The sequence below is a fragment of the Chiloscyllium plagiosum genome, chromosome 27 (assembly GCF_004010195.1).
Source record: "Chiloscyllium plagiosum isolate BGI_BamShark_2017 chromosome 27, ASM401019v2, whole genome shotgun sequence".
NCBI lineage: Eukaryota > Metazoa > Chordata > Chondrichthyes > Orectolobiformes > Hemiscylliidae > Chiloscyllium > Chiloscyllium plagiosum.
Window position 1 is genome coordinate 11,663,164 of NC_057736.1, and position 19,789 is coordinate 11,682,952.

Genomic DNA, 19,789 nt, shown 5'->3' on the forward strand with positions numbered 1-19,789 from the left:
CTTTGTGCTTATCTTGCTTTCACAGGCTGGGAGTTTGCATGGAAACAACTGCAAGACAAGAACCTAAAACATTACTCTCGCAGTCATCACCAGACTTGTTGAGGGAGCATTAAGCAGCAAGGATTTACCCCAGGGAGAAATGAATCAGTCAGCTGTCCTTAATGGGGATCATACATCTCTGCACCAGCAACTGGGGAGGTGGGTCAGGAGTAATGCAGCTGCTGATGTGGCTGGAACACTGAACATTTGCAAGCACCACATGGTTTAGATTTTATTATCAAGTATACTCAAGTACAGGGGTACAGGAGTGCAGTGAAAAGTGTACAAGATCGCCACACGCGACACTACCTTAGGTACAAAGGCACCTAGGTACAAAATCTTCATCACCAGAACAAAAGAAATACGTTTAAAAGTTCAGCATTACATTCTTCTAGGCATAAAAGTGGGAAAAAGTTAAAGAAATGAAGTTAAACATCCAACCTTACAGTTCTTTCTTAAGGAGGAGAAAGTGAGGACGGCAAATGTTGGAGATCAGAGTCAAGAGTGTGGTGCTGGAAAAGCACAGCAGGTCAGGCAGCATCGAGGAGCAGGGGAGTAGACATTTTGGGCACAGCCTTTCTTACGCCATGGGCCTGCCGACACTCCAAGCTGGGCTTTCCCCCAAGAGAGCTCACTTTTCCCCAGTGCTGGGCAATGATGCACCAGACACCCTCGTAGCCGAGCACCCCTGCTGACTCCCATCAGGCGCGCCAATCCACGCCACGCTCACAAGGCTTTGGTGCCAATTGCCGCCGACCGTAGCTGCCACCATCTTTCACTGCTGGGCTGCCAGCCGGGCACTCGGTGGGCCCCAGTCACTGCCACGCTCCATTGCTGCATTCGCTGCCTCACTGCAAAGTCTCGCTCCAGCGCCTCTCCGGACATGCAGAAGGTGGGTAAAGGAAGAGAAAAACAACTAAAGAGCCACAACAAGGAAAATGAATGAAAAAAAAGAATAAAACAGAAGGGAGAGAAGCAGTTGGAGCAGACGAGCTCCGGTCAGGAGCCCTACTCAGCCACCATCTTTGGAAGAGGCAGGACATTTAGAGCATTCGGAATCTGCACAGGCTTTCAGTGAAACCCCGTGGTCAGCCAGGATACTTACTCCATCCCAATGGAATTGCTTCCAAGTGGCAAGTTGGACGCTGTATGTCAGAAACAGGTCACAGCCACTACAGGGAAATAGTGTTGATAACATCCAATAGAGAAGCAGCTCTGATGAAGAGTCATCCAGAGTCAAAACGTTAGCTTGCTCTCCCTCCATGGATGCTGCCTGACCCACTGTGATCTCCAGCATTGGTTGCTTTACAGTTGTAAATGATTTCTTTTATTAGTTGATTGGGATGTGGGCATCGCTGGCAAGACCAGCATTTGTTGTCCACCCCTAATTCTCCATGAAATGAATGCTCTGCCATTACAATGTGCAATTAATTCAACTGTGTTGCTCCAGTATAGGTCTGGGGTCACGTGTACATCAGATTTTCTTCTCCAAAGGACATGAGTAAACCAGATGGGATTTTACCAATAATTCATGTATCTTCTTGGTCACTGTTATAAGGTAATGATTCTAAAAGTGTTAATGTCGGTGACTACAATAAGCTCCACCCAATCTGATGATGTTATCCTGTTTGGGAAGGGATAAGGCAGAATATTTTAGGATCTTATGGACTGAAGATCTACATCGTCCAACATGCACATACTCCTCATAATCTTAGTAATTATATCTGATTAGCTCATGCAAATACTTATTTAGTAACACAAAACTTGAGTATAGTCGTAAAAAGACACTTTTTCGAGGTAGTTCATTTTGTACTCATCAGTACAATTCACAAGAATACCAATTCAAGGAAAACACTAACATTTATACTATTTGCAAAATAGGTAATTGCCAGTCCTGGTTCATTTCTCAAGACATTGCCTTCACTAAACAATGTAAACCAGCCTAGTAGTTAACTAGTCAATGATCATTAGCTATTGCATTCTCCATGGCAGCACATCCAATAACCAGAGTTCACTTGCCAACCAATCAACAATATCTTCTCATACAGTTTGTTAGTTCGACAACACCATCCTTCTACACCCTAATACTACAGTCACCGTGACCGGGACTAGCTTTATTATCTATCTAATTAGTTAAACCTAAAATTTCACCAGTTGACGTGGTTGGATTTGGACAAGTGCCCTCAAAACATCAGCTTTATATTCCCTGGGCTACAGACTGTCCCACTAGGCCATGGCCTCCTTTCTATTTGCTTTGAGTTGAATATCTGTGTGGATTGTTGAGAGTTATACAGGACACCAGTAAGTGAGCAATGATGGCATTTGAGGAAATGCACAAGAGTGGAGCAGTGGATATTTTGGGGCAATTTATTTTGTAATTCTATAAAAATAAAGAGATGGAAAGTCACAGGCTGAGCGTACGTGATTCTCTATTATGTTTTCCTCAGGGATTCCTGGAGGGTCAAAGCAATCTCCCCTGGTGGGGCATTGAGATATGTTTTTAAGGGGGTTCCTAGTTTGTTACAGTGTTTGAGCAGCGATTTAACTACAGCGACCCTCTGTCTGTCTGACAAATACTCCATCACAGTGCAGCCTTATTTCAGCATATAGAGATGACCAGCAGAGCTGAGGCTTTTTCTGCAAAGCATCCTAATTTGCTTTCAGTGATCTGAAACCACAGTCTTCCTAAAAACAGTGTGAACATTAAAAGAGGTAGGCCATTCAGCCCTCCAAGTCTGCTCCACCCTTCAATACGGCCACGGCTGATCACGCGATTCAGCTTCTTGTTCCTGGTTTCTCCTCATGCTCTTTGATCCCTTTTGGCCTAAGAACCATCTTCTTCTTGAAAGTATGCAATGCTTTGGCCTCAGCTGCTTTCAGTGGTCGAGAACTCTAAAGGATCTCCACTCTCTGTGAGATGAAATTTCTTGCTGTAACATTGTTGCTTTTTCTTCAGCTTGAGACACGTAGACACTCATCCTCCTCATTTCAACTTAACTCAGTACAGAGGATCAGTCTAAAAGCCCTAGAGCCAATACAGGACAGAAAGAGGCCAGTTAGCACATGTGAGCAAACCTGTCATTCACATTCCCCCCCCCTTCACCCCCGTGAACCTGCATATTTAACTCTGATAATGCCCATCCAATACCCTTTCTTGATCATCAATTGTGACTGAGGCCGGTGCCTTTGTGGTCTCGTTGGAGCTTCTAAGTGAACAAGCACTAGTCCACGGAACAGCGAGCAGGTGGTCCTGGGCCACTGCACATTGGAAACGTTGACATACTTCTGCATTGTGATGACACCAGGACACAACTGATCATACTATTTGAATCAATGACCCCTCTGCACGTGGCGGAATGGTGCTACGAGCTCATAGATGTTTTCTACTCAACCTATTCAGAGATGCTATAGCACATCCCTTCCGCAGGTGGGACTTGAAACCAAGCCTCCTGGCTTGTAGCTAGGACACTACCACTTTGCCACAGGAGCACATCAAAAGTGCTTCCATAAATCAAGCCACACAGAGATGTTATAACACACAGTTGGGGGCAGATAGAAATTCAACCTGGGCATCCTGGCTTAAAGGTAGGGACACTACCTTTGAAACATTAACTCTGATTTCTCTCCACAGTTGCTGCCAGACCTGCTGAGCTTTCCCAGCAATTTCTGTGTTCGTTCCTGACATACAGCATCTGCAGTTCTTTCGGATTCTATTTAGTGCAAAAGATAAGGCTGAAGCGTTTGCAGCAATCTTCAGTCAGAAGTGCTGAGTGGATGATCCATCTCAGATTTCTCCAGTGGTCCCCAGCATCACAGATCCCAGCCTTCAGCCAATTTGATTCATTCCATGTTATATCAAAGAATGGTTAGAGGCACTGGATACTGCAAAGGCTATGGGCCCTGGCAACATTCCAACAATAGTACTGAAGGCCTATGCTCCAGAGCTTGCTGCTCCCCGAGCCAAACACTTTGAGTACATATACAACACTGACAACATGGAAAATTGCCTAGGCATATCCTTATACACAAAAAACATGACAAATATAATCTGGCCAATTACCAACCCATCGATCATCAGTAAAGCGATGGAAAGTATCACCAACAGTGCTACAAAGCAGTACCTGGTCAGTGACACCCAGTTTGGGTTCCACCAGGGCCACTCAGCTCCTGACCTCATTACAACGTTAGTTCAATCATGGACAAAAGAGCTGAATTCCAGAGTTGAGGTGAGAGTGACAGCCCTTGACATCAAGGCCGCATTCGATTGAGTGTAGCGTTAAGGAGCCCTAGCAAAACTGGAATCAATGGATATCAGGGGGCAAACTCTCCACTGTTGGATTCATACTTAGAACATGGGATAATGTTTGTGGTTGTAAGAGGTCAGTCATTTCAGCATCAGGACATTTCTGCAGGAGTTCCTCAGAGTAGTGCCCCAGGCCTAACTACCTTCAACTGCTTCAATGATCTTCCCTCCACCAAAAGGTCAGAAGTGAAAATGTTTGCTGCTGATTGCACAATGCTCAGCACCACTCTCGACTCCTCAGGCACTGAAGTGGTCCTCGTTTGAATGCAACAAGATCTGGACAATATCCACGCTTGGGCTGACAAATGGCAAATAACATTTGTGCCACACAAAAGCCAGGCAATGGCCTTCAGTAAGAGACAATCTAATCACCCTTGACGTTCAATGATGTCACCATCACTGAATCCCGCACTATCAAAATCCTTGGGATTACTATTGACCAGGAACTCAATTGGACTCGCCACATGAACACATAGCTACATGAGCAGGTCAGATGTTAGAAATAATGTGGCAAGTGATTCACCTCTTAACTCCCCAAAACCTGTCCATTATCTACAAGGCACAAGTTTGCAGTGTAATGGAATACTGCCCGCTTGCCTAGATGAGTGTAGCTCCAACAACATTCAAGGAGTTTGACATCATTCAGAACAAAGCAGCCCGCTTGGTTGAGACCACTTCAGCAAACATCCATTCCCTCTACCATTGACTCTCAGTAACAGCCGTGTGTACTATCTACAAGATGCAATGTAGAAAAGATCCTCTGACAGCACCTTCCAAACCCACAACCACTTCCATCTAAAAGGATTAAGGCAACAGATATATGGGAATATCATCACCTGTAATTCCTGATGAAGGGCTCATGCCTGAAACATCAATTCTCCTGCTCCTCGGATGCTGCCTGACCTGCTGTGCTTTTCCAGCACCACACCCTCAACTCTGATCTCTAGCATCTGCAGTCCTCACTTTCTCCTGTATGCTCCCCTCCAAGCCACTCACTGTCCTGACTTGGAAATATATCACCATTCCTTCACTGTTGTTGGGTCAAAATCCTGGAATTTCCTCTGTAAGAGCATTGTAGGTCTCCCTCCAGCACATAGAGTCATAGAGTCATAGAGATGTAAGCATGGAAACAGACACTTTGGTCCAACCCGTCCATGCTGATCAGATATCCCAACCCAAACTAGTCCCACCTGCCAGCACCCGGCCAATATCCCTCCAAACCCTTCCTATTCATATACCATCACGTACCACCCTCTGCGTGAAAAAGCTGCCTTTTATGTCTCTTTTATATCTTTCCCCTCTCACCCTAAACCAATGCCCTCTAGTTCTGGACTCCCAGACCCCAGAGAAAAGACTTTGTCTATTTATCCTATCCATGCCCCTCATAATTTTGTAAACCTCTATAAGGTCACCCCTCAGCCTCCGAAGCTCCAGGGAAAACAGCCCCAGCCTTTTCAGCCTCTCCCTGTAGCTCAGATCCTCCAACCCTGGCAACATTCTTGTAAATTGTTTCTGAACCCTTTCAAGTTTCACAACATCTTTCAGATAGGAAGGAGATCAGATGTGCATGCAATATTCTAACAGTGGCCTAACCAATGTCCTGTACAGCCGCAACATGACCTACCAACTCCTGTACTCAATACTCTGACCAAAAAGGAAAGCATACCAAACGCCTTCTTCACTATCCTATCTACCTGCGACTCCACTGTCAAGGAACTTTGAACCTGCACTCCAAGGTCTCTTTGTTCAGTAACACTCCCCAGGACCTTACCATTAAGTGTATAAGTCCTGCTAAGATTTGTTTCCCAAATGCAGCACCTACATTTATCTGAATTAAACTCCATCTGCCACTTCTCAGCCCATTGGACCAGCTGGTCCAGATCCTGTTGTAATCTGAGGTAACCCACTTCGCTGTCCACTACACCTCCAATTTTGGTGTCATCTGCAAACTTGCTAACTGCACCTCTTATGCTCGCATCCAAATCATTTATGTAAATGACCAAAAGTTGAGGACCCATGGACTGCTGTGGTTTAAGGCAGCTCACCACCACTTTCTCAAGAGCAACTAGGGACAGTCAATAAGTACTGGCCAGCCTGCGATGCGCAATCCCACAAATAACTGAAAAATAAAACTCCCAGCATTTTCTTGAGTTTATTCTCTTTACACTGAGCCTACATCTAGCATTAACCAAGCAAAACACAGTGAGCATTTAAAGTAATCAGAGTCATGGAATCAGATCATGTGATCACAGCTGTCAAATTCTGTTTGAACAAGCTTCCTGGGAAATATTTTGGAATACTTTAAGACCTCTCTAGGTGCTGTATGAATGCAAGTAGTTGTTGTTTTGTTTAATACAACAGAGGACTAGGACCCTAGCCCATGGGTTCAAGATTAGAGTGGTGCTGGAAAAGCACAGTAGGTCAGGCAGCATTCGAGGAGCAGGAAAATCAAAGCCAGAAACATCGATTTTCCTGCTCCTCAGATGCTGCCTGACCTGCTGTGCTTTTCCAGCACCACTCTAATCTCCAGTATCTCCCCAGCCCATGGGCTTCTTTAATGAGAAGTAATATTTAGCTCCGTGCTTCTCTGCATCATCCAAAGAAACAGGTAGAACTGCAATTTCAGACAAGTCACCCAGTGGATGAAGAGAAGCACACTTTCTCAACCTACCACTCAGATCCAGGTTTCTGTAACATCTTCCTGGCATCTGAGTTAAACATTTAATTTTGCAGTAGCAATGCTCCCTTAATTGTGTGCTCACAGAGGAGAACTGGTGGCAAAGGGATTGCAACTCACCTGGTAAACCGCTGCTAAGTTATTTTTATTCACTCATGGGATGTGGGCGTTCTGACTGGGCCACCATTTATTGCCCTTCCCGAATTGCCTGGGGGGCAGTTAAGAGTCAACCGCATTGCTGCGGGTCTGGAGTCACATGCAGGCCAGAACAGCTAAGGATGGCAGTTTCCTTCCCCAAAGAACATTAGTGAACCAGATGCTAAACAATGTCACAAACATATGCTTGCGGGGGCAGTGGGAAGGGGACAGGGGAGGCTGTACCTTCATCCTGTAACTTTACTCTTTGACATAATTTTACATTTAGACATGAGCTTCTTTCACTCAGTATCCGGAAATGACGTTTGCTGTTGATGCCTGTTACTTAGCAACAGCACCTTGGTAGCAAACACGCCTTGAGTCCCTGGTGTTAAACACTGTGTCCCCACAGCAAGCTCTACTGCGGCTTCTCGCTGGCCTCTCTTCATGGGCTCAGTTACACACCACAAGGCGACTTCTTCACTAAAAACAAGCAGGAAAACAGGAAGAGCCTGAAAAACCAAAGAGCCACCACACTCACCCTGCAGCTGCCCACCATGAGCAAGTCAAGAGTAAGTCAAATGTATCATTCCAAAATACTCTGGTATTTTACCAAATAGCAGAAGGAGGTGAGAAAAATCAAACGGTGAGGTCCTCATTTCTGCACATCTGCCTACTTAATAAATTCTAAGTCTGAAACTGGCTTCAGAATAAAAACCCTTCACACTACTTCAAAATGAAGGACAACGTTAATTAAAAATGAGATTGCAGTTTGGGACTGAGGTTAGATGTACAGAGAAATATGTGAATAGCAATGTGTTCCAGGGTAGTAATTCAGTTGAGTGGTTTTAATGTAATAAGCTGCGTGATTTAAGCTCAAGCATTCCCAGCAAGTTTGAATTTAGATTCCTGCGTTAAAACTGTCAGTGCATTTTATAATGTGAGGGTTACCCCTTCCAATGGATTGCTCACACTTAGTTTACATTCGTTTACGACTAAACTACAGCAGTGTGTGGCATGTAGTGATGCCGGCGAATTAAATAAGCGACCCTTCAAGGACATAAAGTCTACCTGGTCCACTGAACAGCCACAGATTATTTAGAGTTCACTTGGAATTTGCAAGTTGCAGTAGCTGGAAAGCCTAGAGACTAGGCTGAAACATTTTCATATTGGTTCACACCTGCCACAGAGTACAATACTCAGGATGTGACATCTTCTCTGCAGAGACTTGGTTTAATAAGTTATCGAATCTTCCGTTGCATTGCTTACAGGAATGCAAATGCTTCACTATCTTATAAAGGGGGTGCATCATTCCATGCATTGATCCCTAAATAGTCTTTCTCTTGAATGTCACAAAGAGCAATTGCTTTAACACGAGATGGTGTGTTTGAAACCTTTGGGAATTAACCTTTTATAAGCAGAACGAATGAACAATAATAGTAAAGGCGTAGCTTAACTTGAAAGAAATATTTATGTGGGGATCAAACCGACAATGTTATAGTTGCACACAATGACAGATGTTAAGCAGAAAGTGGTAGCAGCCCTTCCCAAGTGAAGCTCTTGATAAAGTGTGGCAGAGTAATAATGTCACTGGAACTAGGAAGGTAGAGGCTCAAGCTATGCTCTGGGTATAGGGGTTCAAACACCACTATGGCAACTTCAGTGAATAAATTTAGATTTATACAGCTGAATTCAATAATACTGACTCTCAAAGCATCATCTGGAACCAATTTATTTCCCTAACATCCTTTAGGCAGGGCAATCCACCATCCTTACCATGGTCTGGCCTGTATACAACTCCAGAGCCACAGAAATGCCATTCTCAAGCACCATCTGAAAAGACCCAACAAGGTGCTCAGTTCCTAGGCAATTAGGGGTGGGCCTGCTCGACTTACCCACATGCAATGAAAAGTTAAAGAAGCATTTTAAGAAACAGTGCTCACTGGAATCATTCCTTCTCTCTGTCACAGAAGCACAGAGCATTGTCAAACAGCTGAGTTACAATGGCAATGGCTTTACTGACCCTTCAGAAACTCAAAGGACCCCACCTTCTGTATCAACAATATTGCTGATAACGCTATGACTGCGTCTCGCTCTCTTTTGACAACTCATTTGTGAGACCAGGAGTGATCATACAAGCATCTCCACAGCCACCAAATGTCACTTTCAATGTCAATTTCCCAGCATAGTTACTCAGGAACTTTAGTGCTTCAACTAGGTCTCTCCTCATCTAATGATGATAGAATCACATAAGATCAGAGGGTGGATCCTGAGCAACTGGCACACAGAGCAGTGGGCTGTATTCAATAATTCATATGCCACTCAACTGACATTGCATTTACAACACAGAAATGGGTGCTTTGGCCCAACAGGTCCATATTAGTAGTTATACTAGAAATGAATCTTCTCCATCCTTTCTCAATGAACTTCATCACATTTCTCCATTACTTTTATCATCAGATACCTTTCTTCCCCTAAAATCTACTAGTAATAACTAATTCAAGCACTCCTCATGGTAATGAGTCCCACTGCTCAAGATGGAAAGCAAGAAATGTAGGGCTTGTGTTTTTGTAGTGCCTTTTATAGACTCTGGATGTCGTAAGTACATTACAGGCAATGAAGATGAAATGTAGATTAGATTCTCTATAGTGTGAAAACAGGCCCTTCGGGCCAACCAGTACACACTGACCCTCCAAAGAGTAACCCACCCAGACCCATTTCCCTCTGACTAATGCACCTAACGCTATGAACAATTTAGCATGGCCAATTCACCTGACCTGCACATCTTTGGACTATGGGAGGAAACCCACACAGACACAGGGAGAATGTGCAAACTCCACCCGAGGCTAGAATCAAACTTGGGACCCTGGTGCTGTGAGGCAGCAGTGCTAGACACCGTGCTGCCTGCTGCTCTAATGTAGGAAACTGGGAATAGAAATCTCCAAAATGAAGGATGTCAGTATAAATGTCACTAGCACACAAACAGCAGTGCACTCAGCCTCCGTGAGTATCAGTGCAAGTCTCAGGACTCAAGCTGCATATGTTTCTCTGTAGATGCCTGACAGGAATAGCAGCTGGAGGAAGCATCTGCTTACAACCAGTCCAACCCTCCTTCAGAAAATAACCCCCTTAATCCAAGGAATCGGTCAAGTCAACCTTCCCTAAACTGTTTCGAATGCTCCTTCTTAAGTAAGGAGACTGAAACAGAACACAGTATTCTTTTCACCAATTGCCTTTGCAAGATGTTCATGGAAGTTTTGTTGCAGATCTGGAGTAACACAAATTGATCAAAGCAAAAATATTATTTGATAAAGATATTATTAATTGTTGGTGCATTTTTTTCCTGTGGCAATAGGTTTCCAATACTAGGATCCTTACTGATCTATTATTTTTACTCTCATCTATAATCAAGCTTCTCATAACTTTCTTCTGTGACATCAGCAATCTCTTAGTATCTGTGATTTATTCAATAAATAATTTGTCTTATTTGTGCTGTTTTTCCATTTCTTTTTCCGGATAATTAGAAGTGGAACAAGTACAACAGATTCTTAATTGAAGTAAAATGCATAATGACAACAGCACTCATGTTTTATTGACATGGAGAACACAATGCCAATAAGATTGAGGCATACTGATTTTACCGATTCAAAACAATTGATTAAAAAGCAATTTTTCAGCTCTATGAAGAATTTATTTTTCAAAAAGATCCCTTTTTGCTGTGGAGGAGCAGAGCTGATAAATAGATTCCAGTCATCAGAGGTTCTGTCTGTGGTGTGGACTGTCATGAGATGGGGAGAGCTGACCCAGCGATCATCAGCACCTGGTGCATGATGCTTCTGCTTTTCCTTCCAGAAACATCTCTGCCCAGTTCAGGCTTTGATCATGCGCCTCACCTGCATTTTCCTCAAACTGAATCATGTTTCTTGCCAGAATTCTCGGTAGCAGGAGATAATTAGGTAGAAATATTCTACTTCAGTGTACTGTGTACCTATTTCAGGTTGGAAACCTTAGACATTAACCCAGTGCAGGCTTCCTAAAGGTTCAGGGGCTGTCATGACCACCACAAAATATTTCAGGTCAACAGTCCTCTCTGTCAATTCCTGTTTTCGTTCTCCAGTTTGCTGTCATTCTTGTTTCCTGGGAAATTTAAATGGCAATATATAACATGCTTAGGGTAACATTCTCTGCACGTCACAGATATGCTGGTTTCCCTTTTTAAAATTCTTTCATGGTAAATGGGTGTCCCTGGCAAGGCTAGCACTTGTTGTCCATCCCTAATTGTCCTTAAGAAGGTGTTGGTCATCTGCCTTCTGGAACCATTAAAGTCCAATCAGGTAAGGATGTGACATTATAGAGAGGTTGGGGCTGGGAGATCACCAGTTGACACATCAGGTGTTTCCTTTAGAAGTAGAATCCCTGTTGAGTGGAAATAGACCCTTTGGCCCAACAAGTCCACAACGACCCTCCAAAAGGTAACCCACCCAGACCCATTCCCCTACCCTATGTTTACCCCTGACTAATGCATCTAACCTACATACACATCCCTAAAGGGACATTTCCCAAAACCAATTCACTTAACCTGCACATCTTTGGATTGTGGGAGGAAATCCACGCAGACACAGGGAGAATATGCAGTCCCCCAAGACTGGAATCAAACCCAGTACCTGGCTCTGTGAGGCAGCAGTGCTGACCACTGAGCTACCTCTACACCTATGTGTTGTCGCTACAGCCAAAGGCTGATATCTGTGAACTTGTTTTTTATTCATTCATTGGATAAGAGCATTGCTGGCTGGGCCAACATTTACTACCCATCTCTAACTGCCTGAAAGAGCGCAGCTAACAGTCAACCACATTGCTATGGGTCTGGAGTCACCTGTAGGCCAGACTAGATAAGGATGACTGTTTCTTTCCTTAATGAATTTAAGTTAACCAGATGGGTTTTTTTCCCAACAATTGATTCATGGTCATCTTTAGACTATTAATTTCAAATTTTTATTGAATTCAAATTGAACCAGCTGCCATGGCAGGATTCAAACCTGGGTCACCAGAATATTATCTGGGTCTCTGGATTAACAGTCCAGCAATAATATCATTAGACCATTGCCTCCCCTAAACCGAGACTCTTAGACTCCCCACATCTTCTCCACAAATGCTCAGAGATGCTAGAAGACGGCTAACTTCACCACCTCCGCTTCAACATTCCACTCTTTCACACATCTCCTGCAGGATGGAGAAAGTGAGGACTGCAGATGCTGGAGATCAGGGTCAAGAGTGCGGTGCTGGAAAAGCACAGCAGGTCAGGCAGCATCCGACGAGCAGGAGAATCGACGTTTCAGACATTCCTGATGAAGGGCTTATGCCTCAAACTTTGATTCTCCTGTTCTTTGGATGCTGCCTGACCTGCTGTGCTTTTCCAGCACTGCCCTCTCGACTCTATCTCCTGCAGGATGGCAGGTGGACAAGATCTGAAATGGGCAGAAGTGAACGTCGCTCTGTCTTTGAACTACTGGATCCATCCAAGGCACTCCATGTACGTGTCTTATCAGGAAGCCTCCAAACACAATTCCATCAAGTGAATACAAATATCGTGTTTGCAAAGACTGATGTCTTCATTACTTAACCTGTGTAAAGGGTACTGCTGCTGATAGCCGCCTCCATTCAAGCACAAGTTATTGTTGGTAACTCCCCTGTCCTTACCCAGTCTGGCCTACATGGGACTCTAGACTCACAGTAATGTGATTGACTTTTAACTGGCCTCTGGGCAATTATGGATAGGCAATAAATGCTGGTCTGGCCAGTGACACTCAGATCCAATGAAAGAATATTTAAAAATCAAGAGTGCTGCTTAATAAACTCTTTTCTGCTTTGGAGTATATTCCAATGAGGTGAGGATATTCCCAACAGGATATTGAACCAGGGCATGATACACTGGACCATTTCATCTCTAGTTTTTTTCCAATAGCAGAACACTGTGAGTAAAGCCAAATGTTCGATTACAGCTCAGAGGGCAAGGATAAGAATCTGTTTAATGAAGGAATCACAGCAAATTCGCTCTGTACTATTCACTTCTGTCATTGTTACAGTGAAACTATGAAACCTGCATGCTTGTTAAATTCATTACTGCAGCTAAGACTGGAGTAACAGAATTTGCAAATTGACTGTAGCTGCTCAAGCTGCTCATTAATGAGCCAAGCAGCTCCTTCGCAAACAGAACTGGTTTTCCTTCACACTTTACAGGAGATTAAGAATCATCGGTGACACAAAACATGCTTTCCACAAACAACCTTTGCCCAGTCTGTCTTTGGCTAAAATTGCTTAGTTTCAAAATACTGAACCAGCTAAGCAATGACCAGACTTTCAGTTCTGCTTCATACAATAGTTTCAGTGTACCACAGTTACACAAAGAGTCATCTCTGCAGCTAAATTAATTTTTATTAAAACACATATTTTATTGGATTGACTCCTGGGGCAGAATCAAATGTCCACCCCTGAGGTGTTTTTAGTAGTGGGGGATAATTTATCCTTAGGAGAGGGGGGAAAAGGATTGGGCTACCTTTCCACATCAACCCCATTTATTCTGGTGTAGAGACATGAGGGATGGTGTTCCAGCTCTTTTACACACCGTAAGTTGGTAATTAATGCCCACATGAGGGCTTCATGCTGCTGTCACTGATATACAATCAGTGGAGGACGGGGATATTTTTGGGCATAAATCTCCAAAAAGTAAATTCATGAGGTTGGTGAGGTGTGGGCCTTTCATTGTTCACTGTGTGATTAAGGGACTTGGCATCAGGAAGAAGGGGATGCGGGAGTTATTGGGCACTGAGAGTCATGCCTCAGAATTTGGTGCTGGATTTCCCTCTCTCATGACCCCAACATCCCTCCCTCACTCTCCTCAATCCTGGCTCCCTCTCAGATTCAAGATATCTTCCCTGGGGTGTATTACTGCTTTTCTGTATCACTGGCAATGGGTGGAATGGGCAGCTGCCAGCCCCTGATAAGCTGGCACTCTCAGGGGTCAGCATTTCCGCTCCTTTCGGTCCTTGACTCTAGAGATGGCCTGCTACTGATCAATAACAGAGGGCCTTCACCAGTCGAGGTCACATGGACTGTCACAGGACCTTCAGCTAGATGCCCATTGTCTGCAGTAAATACTGCCCCTGGTGTCCAGGAGTAGAAGGACAGTTAGGAAGAATATTAAAAGTTCTTTCTGTCAAAATATATTCGTATTTATAGGAGGTAGGTCACATTAATTCCATGGATTAAATATTGCTACCAGTTGACTCTGACTAACAAGTGCCTGTCTGAAAACATTACAATCATAATTTGAGGATAAACAGAACCCAACGTAACTTGAACAAAGATATTCTTGTGAATCATTCATTAGCTCAAAAGAAATTATGTTTCTTTGCATTTAGTTCCATGATATCTTTGTCTCTTGATCACTCCTGCTCAAACTACTGCCTGCAAAGGCATCCTCATCTCTACTATCCACTTAGTTAAGATTCACATCCATGCCCGTCACTTATATAATGACCACTGCATGACTATTCTTAGAAAAGGTTCAAGTTAAGTGACAAGTCAGTGGTGTTGAAAATGTTCAAAAATCATATCCATGGGAGTGGAAAATTGGAACCAAACAAACCCATTTCAGCATCCACATTCCTTCTGCCAGCCCAGTGCACAGGATTTGAAGACTTGGATGGGGTAGGAGGGAGAGAACTGACATTATTTCCACTACAAGTAACCCTGAAGCCAATATCCTCATGGGTTAGATGGTTCTAGTTGTCTGAGCATTTGAAAACTTTCTTGTGTTATATGCACCGAGCCATGGAGTACATGGCCGGTTAAACCTTGACACTGCCTTCGAGCTGTCTGTCACCAACATATAACTGAAGCTTTCTGGGAAAAGTAACCTTTTTCAATTAGGCAAGTGAACATTTGCCAGATATAGATTCTTTTTACAACCTATTTTGTTAAGAGACTGTGTAATGCAATGATTGTTGTTACCATGTTGTGAATGCTGCTATAAAAACAAAACAATATTCAAGAAAAATATTTTTCAACATAAAAATGCAACCCTCAAGCTCTGTGTAAATTTACAATGTCAGTCACAGCCTAAACTAGAGACAGTATCGTCTCGGAGTAGTTCTTCCCATTGGCTTTACTTAAGGATAGGAGGATTGTTACGAGCTTAGCGCAAGCTTTCCAAAACCGGGGTTGGGATTCAAAGTGAGGTCACAAGCTGAAACTTTGGGGTTGTGGATTTTGAAGTGGTAATGTTCACCACAGACCAGTTCAAACAGCCGTTCTCCAGCTCACATCAAGGCACTGTGTCAATGTTCAACCCAAAATGGGGTCACACAGGGAAAAGAGTTAGGGAAGCACTAGCTTAGCAAGTTCTCTTAATTAGCAAGGTCCTTCACCTTGGACTGTTTGCAGGTCTGCCCTGTCTCTGATCTATTCTTTCTCTTTGACCTTAGTGTCCCCGTTCCTTATGGGATCAGAATAATAGATGATAGCAGTAAAATATTCCTGCTGGGTTTCAGCTTGAGTAATGTGCCTGCCAGGCACTATCCAAAACTCTTTCGTGTGACACTTTTAGCAAATCCAACAAAATAAATGTTCCTACTTTTCCACTATTTTTACCTTTCTGATCTGATAAATTTCATTTGGTGATGTACAATAATGACATTATTCTTTGTATATTTCTGTGGCTGAGGGCATGTTAGGTTTCTGTTTGGGTGGGAGGCATTTAGATGTTATTGAAATTTGAGGCTATGTCAGACTGACATGCATGCTGTGAATGATATAGGGTTTAGACCTGAAAAATCAATGATACTTAAAATAAAATTATTGAGCCTCAATTGGAATCCATGGGCTGTCAATCATAAGTGATGTATTTGATGTTGTTCACCCGGTCTGTGTCTATGAGGCATGCAGTCACACACATACAAGGATTGATCTAATCACTGTGTCTCATCCATCATCAGCAACTGGACTTCCAGAGATAATGGAAATGTTTGGGGAGAATTTCTGTTCACAGACATTGATTCTTTAATTTGAAAGCTTATAACCCTATCTTCAACATTTTCAAACTGTAATGCATTTATTGATTTATTTTTGTGGATTTTTCGACATCTCTCGGTCCACCCAACATTGCCATTTGTGGGTTTTACACATGAGGGATGAGTGTGGGGAATACCACAGGAAGTATATTCTTGCAGTAGACATTTGGATAAAATCAGGTGATCTCCTCTTTTCACATTGGACGGCAAATCTTCAGCTCTGATCTCTAACTTTGATCATCAGAATACTCTTACAGCCAGGAGATTGCTGGTGTTTCATCTTTTTTGATCATTGATCCATCCTTAAACTCCTCTGAGTTGAGTGAATTTGTTTCTTTCCATCAGTGGTTTTCAGGTGGTGCAGTGATTACAGTTGCTCCTTCCCTCTGTCAGTCAATAACACTATTTCCTATCTCTTTCCCTTGATTATATCTGTGTTATATAGTGTACTCAGAGAGAACGCACAATATTAGAGGAGGCCGTGGCCTTGCAGTATTATCACTAGACTGTTAGTCCAGAGACCCTGGTAATGTTCTGAGGACCCAAGGTTCAAATTCTATCATGGTAGAGGGTGGCATTTGAATTCGATAAAAATCTGAAATTATGAGTCTAATGATGATCATGAAGCCATTGTGATTGTCTGGATGACGAATATCCTTTAGGGAAGGAAACTGCCATCCTTACCTGGTCTGGACTACATGTGACTCCAGACCCACAGCAATGTGGTTGACTGTTAGCTGCCATTTGAGAAATTAGGGATGGGCAATAAATGCTGGCACAGCCAATGACACACTCATCCCATGAGTGAATTAAAGAAAAATAACCTGGATCAATTACAAATTTACTTGTAACCGTGGGGGTTTCAGACTCCCATTTCTCTCCATGGCCTGTCCTGGGAACTCCACGACCCTAATTCCACCCCAAACCAGCCCCACCTCCCACAACTGACTCTCTGTTGGACTCGACTTATTCAAGCCATGACCCTGGCTGTAATAATGACTTACCTCTCGCACTCTCCCTATTCTCCACTTAGCCCCAACTACCTCTATAGTTTTGGTCCTGACTACCCTCCTCAGCCCCAGCCCAACTGAACCCCCTTCTCCATCTGGCTCACCCTTACTCATCGGCTCACATTTCTGACATTCTTTAACTGCTGCCTGGGATGACCTGATGTGGTTCAGCTTTAACTTGGTCTTGTTTTTGGACCTGGCCAACTGTGTACAATAACGGTGGATCTCATGTAAAGTCAACCCTTAACTTTTGACCAAAAAATTCCAATCTCTTTCCACTTACCGGCTGTTTGCCACTGAGGTGAAATTTGACCGAGTGCAAAGCTACTCACTGACAGAATTGCTGGTCAGTGCACCATCGATAGGGTCATTCAGCTTCTTGTGTCTACTACACACATCAACGCATCATTTTAAGACTATCCCCTCACTGAACATTGTTTTCCTGCTGAACCACCTCTCGAAGGGGGCAAATGGTATCAAGCAAGACCCACGGGTGCACAGCTCCATTTCAACTTAAAATCAATGAGATTGCAGATCAATCAAATAATCGTGCAGGAAGTAAGGAATTCAAGATATTTGAAAAGCTTCTGAAACAGCACCTTCCAACCTATGACCACTTCCACCTAGAAGGGCAAGGGCAGCAGATACATGGGAACACCAACGTTGGCCAATTCCTCTCGAAGCAACTCACCATTCTAACTTGGAAATATACCGCCGTTCCTTCACTGTCACTGAAATCCTGGAATTACCTGCCTAAGGGCTTTGTGGGTCAACCCTGAGCACGTGGACTTCAAGAAAGCAGTTCACCACCACCTATTCAAGGGCTACTAGGGACAGTCAATAAATAAAGCCAGTGACACCCACGTCCCTTGAGTGAATACAAGAAAAGGAAGTATACAAAAGATCTGATATTGCTATTACCTCTATTTCGGCTGATGTCCAAGAATAGAGTCATAGAGCGGTACAGCACAGAAAGAGACCATTCAGTCCACCCACCCACGCCAACCAGATATCCTAAATGAATCTAATCCCATTTGCCACCATTTGGCCCATATCCCTCTAAACCCTTCCTATTCATGTAATCATCCAGATGCTTTTTAAATGTAATTCTACCAGCCTCCACCACTTCCTCTGGCAGCTCATTCCATACATGCACCATCATCTGCATGAAAAGATTGCCCTTTAGGTCCCTTTTAAATCATTCCCCTCTCACCTTAAACCTATGCCCTCTAGTTTTGGACTCCCCTACCCCGGGGAAAAGACCTTGTCTATTTACCCTATTCATGTCTCTCGTAATTTTGTAAACCTCTGTAAGGTCACCCCTCAGCCTCCGATGCTCCAGGGAAAATAGGTCAAAAAAATTAAAATAAATCAATAAAATCTAATAAAAGTGCAAATAGAAGAATCCTAGCATGTGACCACAGTTGGAAGACAAGGTTACAATGTACAGCGATGAATATCACCAGAATATACTCTCAGTTTCTTGAAGATCCGTCTGAGTCTTTGTGCTGAAACAGACAAGAACAGTAGGTATTACAGGTTTCAAAACTATTCCTGAATGATATAATAGGTTTATGAAAAGAAGCAATTTTGTACTGAGGACCAAGATATTCTAGAGACCCCCAACAGAATTAAATAATTAGTCTATCACATTTCACCAGACTATAATTGAACTTCGGCAAAAGAATGGATGTACTTTGGCTTGCATTAAGAACATAGGCGTGATTCTTTGAATTTTGACATTTGAACCAATCAAACACAGAGAGAAAATGGTGTCAGTGTAGAGAACCAGCCATGGAAAGTATAGACTCACAATTGTGGTCTCGTTAATGACTGTTTGGACTGAGCTTAAGCCAATGTGATATTTGAGAAAACATTCCCAAAGCAGTAAATCCTAAGAGGAGTGGTCAACCATATTCATGCAACATGATGTATAAATAAAGGTGGCTTTAAAATATGACAGAGGAGAGCTTGGAATTTCCAATCAGGAGAATTACATAAAGAAAAAATGTCTTCTCATGTGCGACTGTTGAGATCACACCTTGGCAACAATGCTGCTGAAATTAGCTGACACTTGAAGGTGGATTTTAACCCCTGCAAAAAGTCAATCCCTTACTTTTTGAATTAATACTTGGTCTTAGAACCCCAACCTTTATGCAAATATATACAATAAGTGAAAAGGTCAAAAGAGGGGTTCCAACCTCAAGAATTAAACAAGTAATATAACAAAAACAAAAGCTCACATTGTGTTTCTGCAGGAAAACTAGATGACTCATTGGCTCAATTCTCAAAAATAACAAGCTAATAAAGCGTTAGAAAACGTCCCTCCAACCGTTTCCTCTTCCTTCTCCAGAAAAAAGTGACAGTCACATTACAACTTGAAACTGCAATTCTCACTAATAATGGCTCATGGAAGGCACAGAACCTGACATTAAAGTTATGCCTCTGTTTGATCAAACTATTCTGTAGGCTGCCTGGGTCTGTGTTCATTAAAGAGAAAATGAGGTCTGCAGATGCTGGAGATCAGAGATGGAAATGTGTTGCTGGAGAAGCGCAG

General features: G+C 43.1%; 1 protein-coding gene across 2 annotated transcripts in view; it reads left to right on the forward strand.

Moving 5' to 3' along the window:
* Positions 1-7,531: 7,531 nt before the first annotated feature.
* pacrg (PARK2 co-regulated) overlaps positions 7,532-19,789 on the forward strand; it is a 299,906-nt gene continuing 287,648 nt past the window's right edge. For both annotated transcript variants that reach the window (XM_043717409.1, XM_043717410.1), the window contains exon 1: positions 7,532-7,726. In XM_043717409.1, coding sequence (XP_043573344.1) covers positions 7,712-7,726 — 15 coding nt within the window. In that variant the 5' untranslated portion in view covers positions 7,532-7,711. The remainder of the gene's footprint in view (positions 7,727-19,789) is intronic.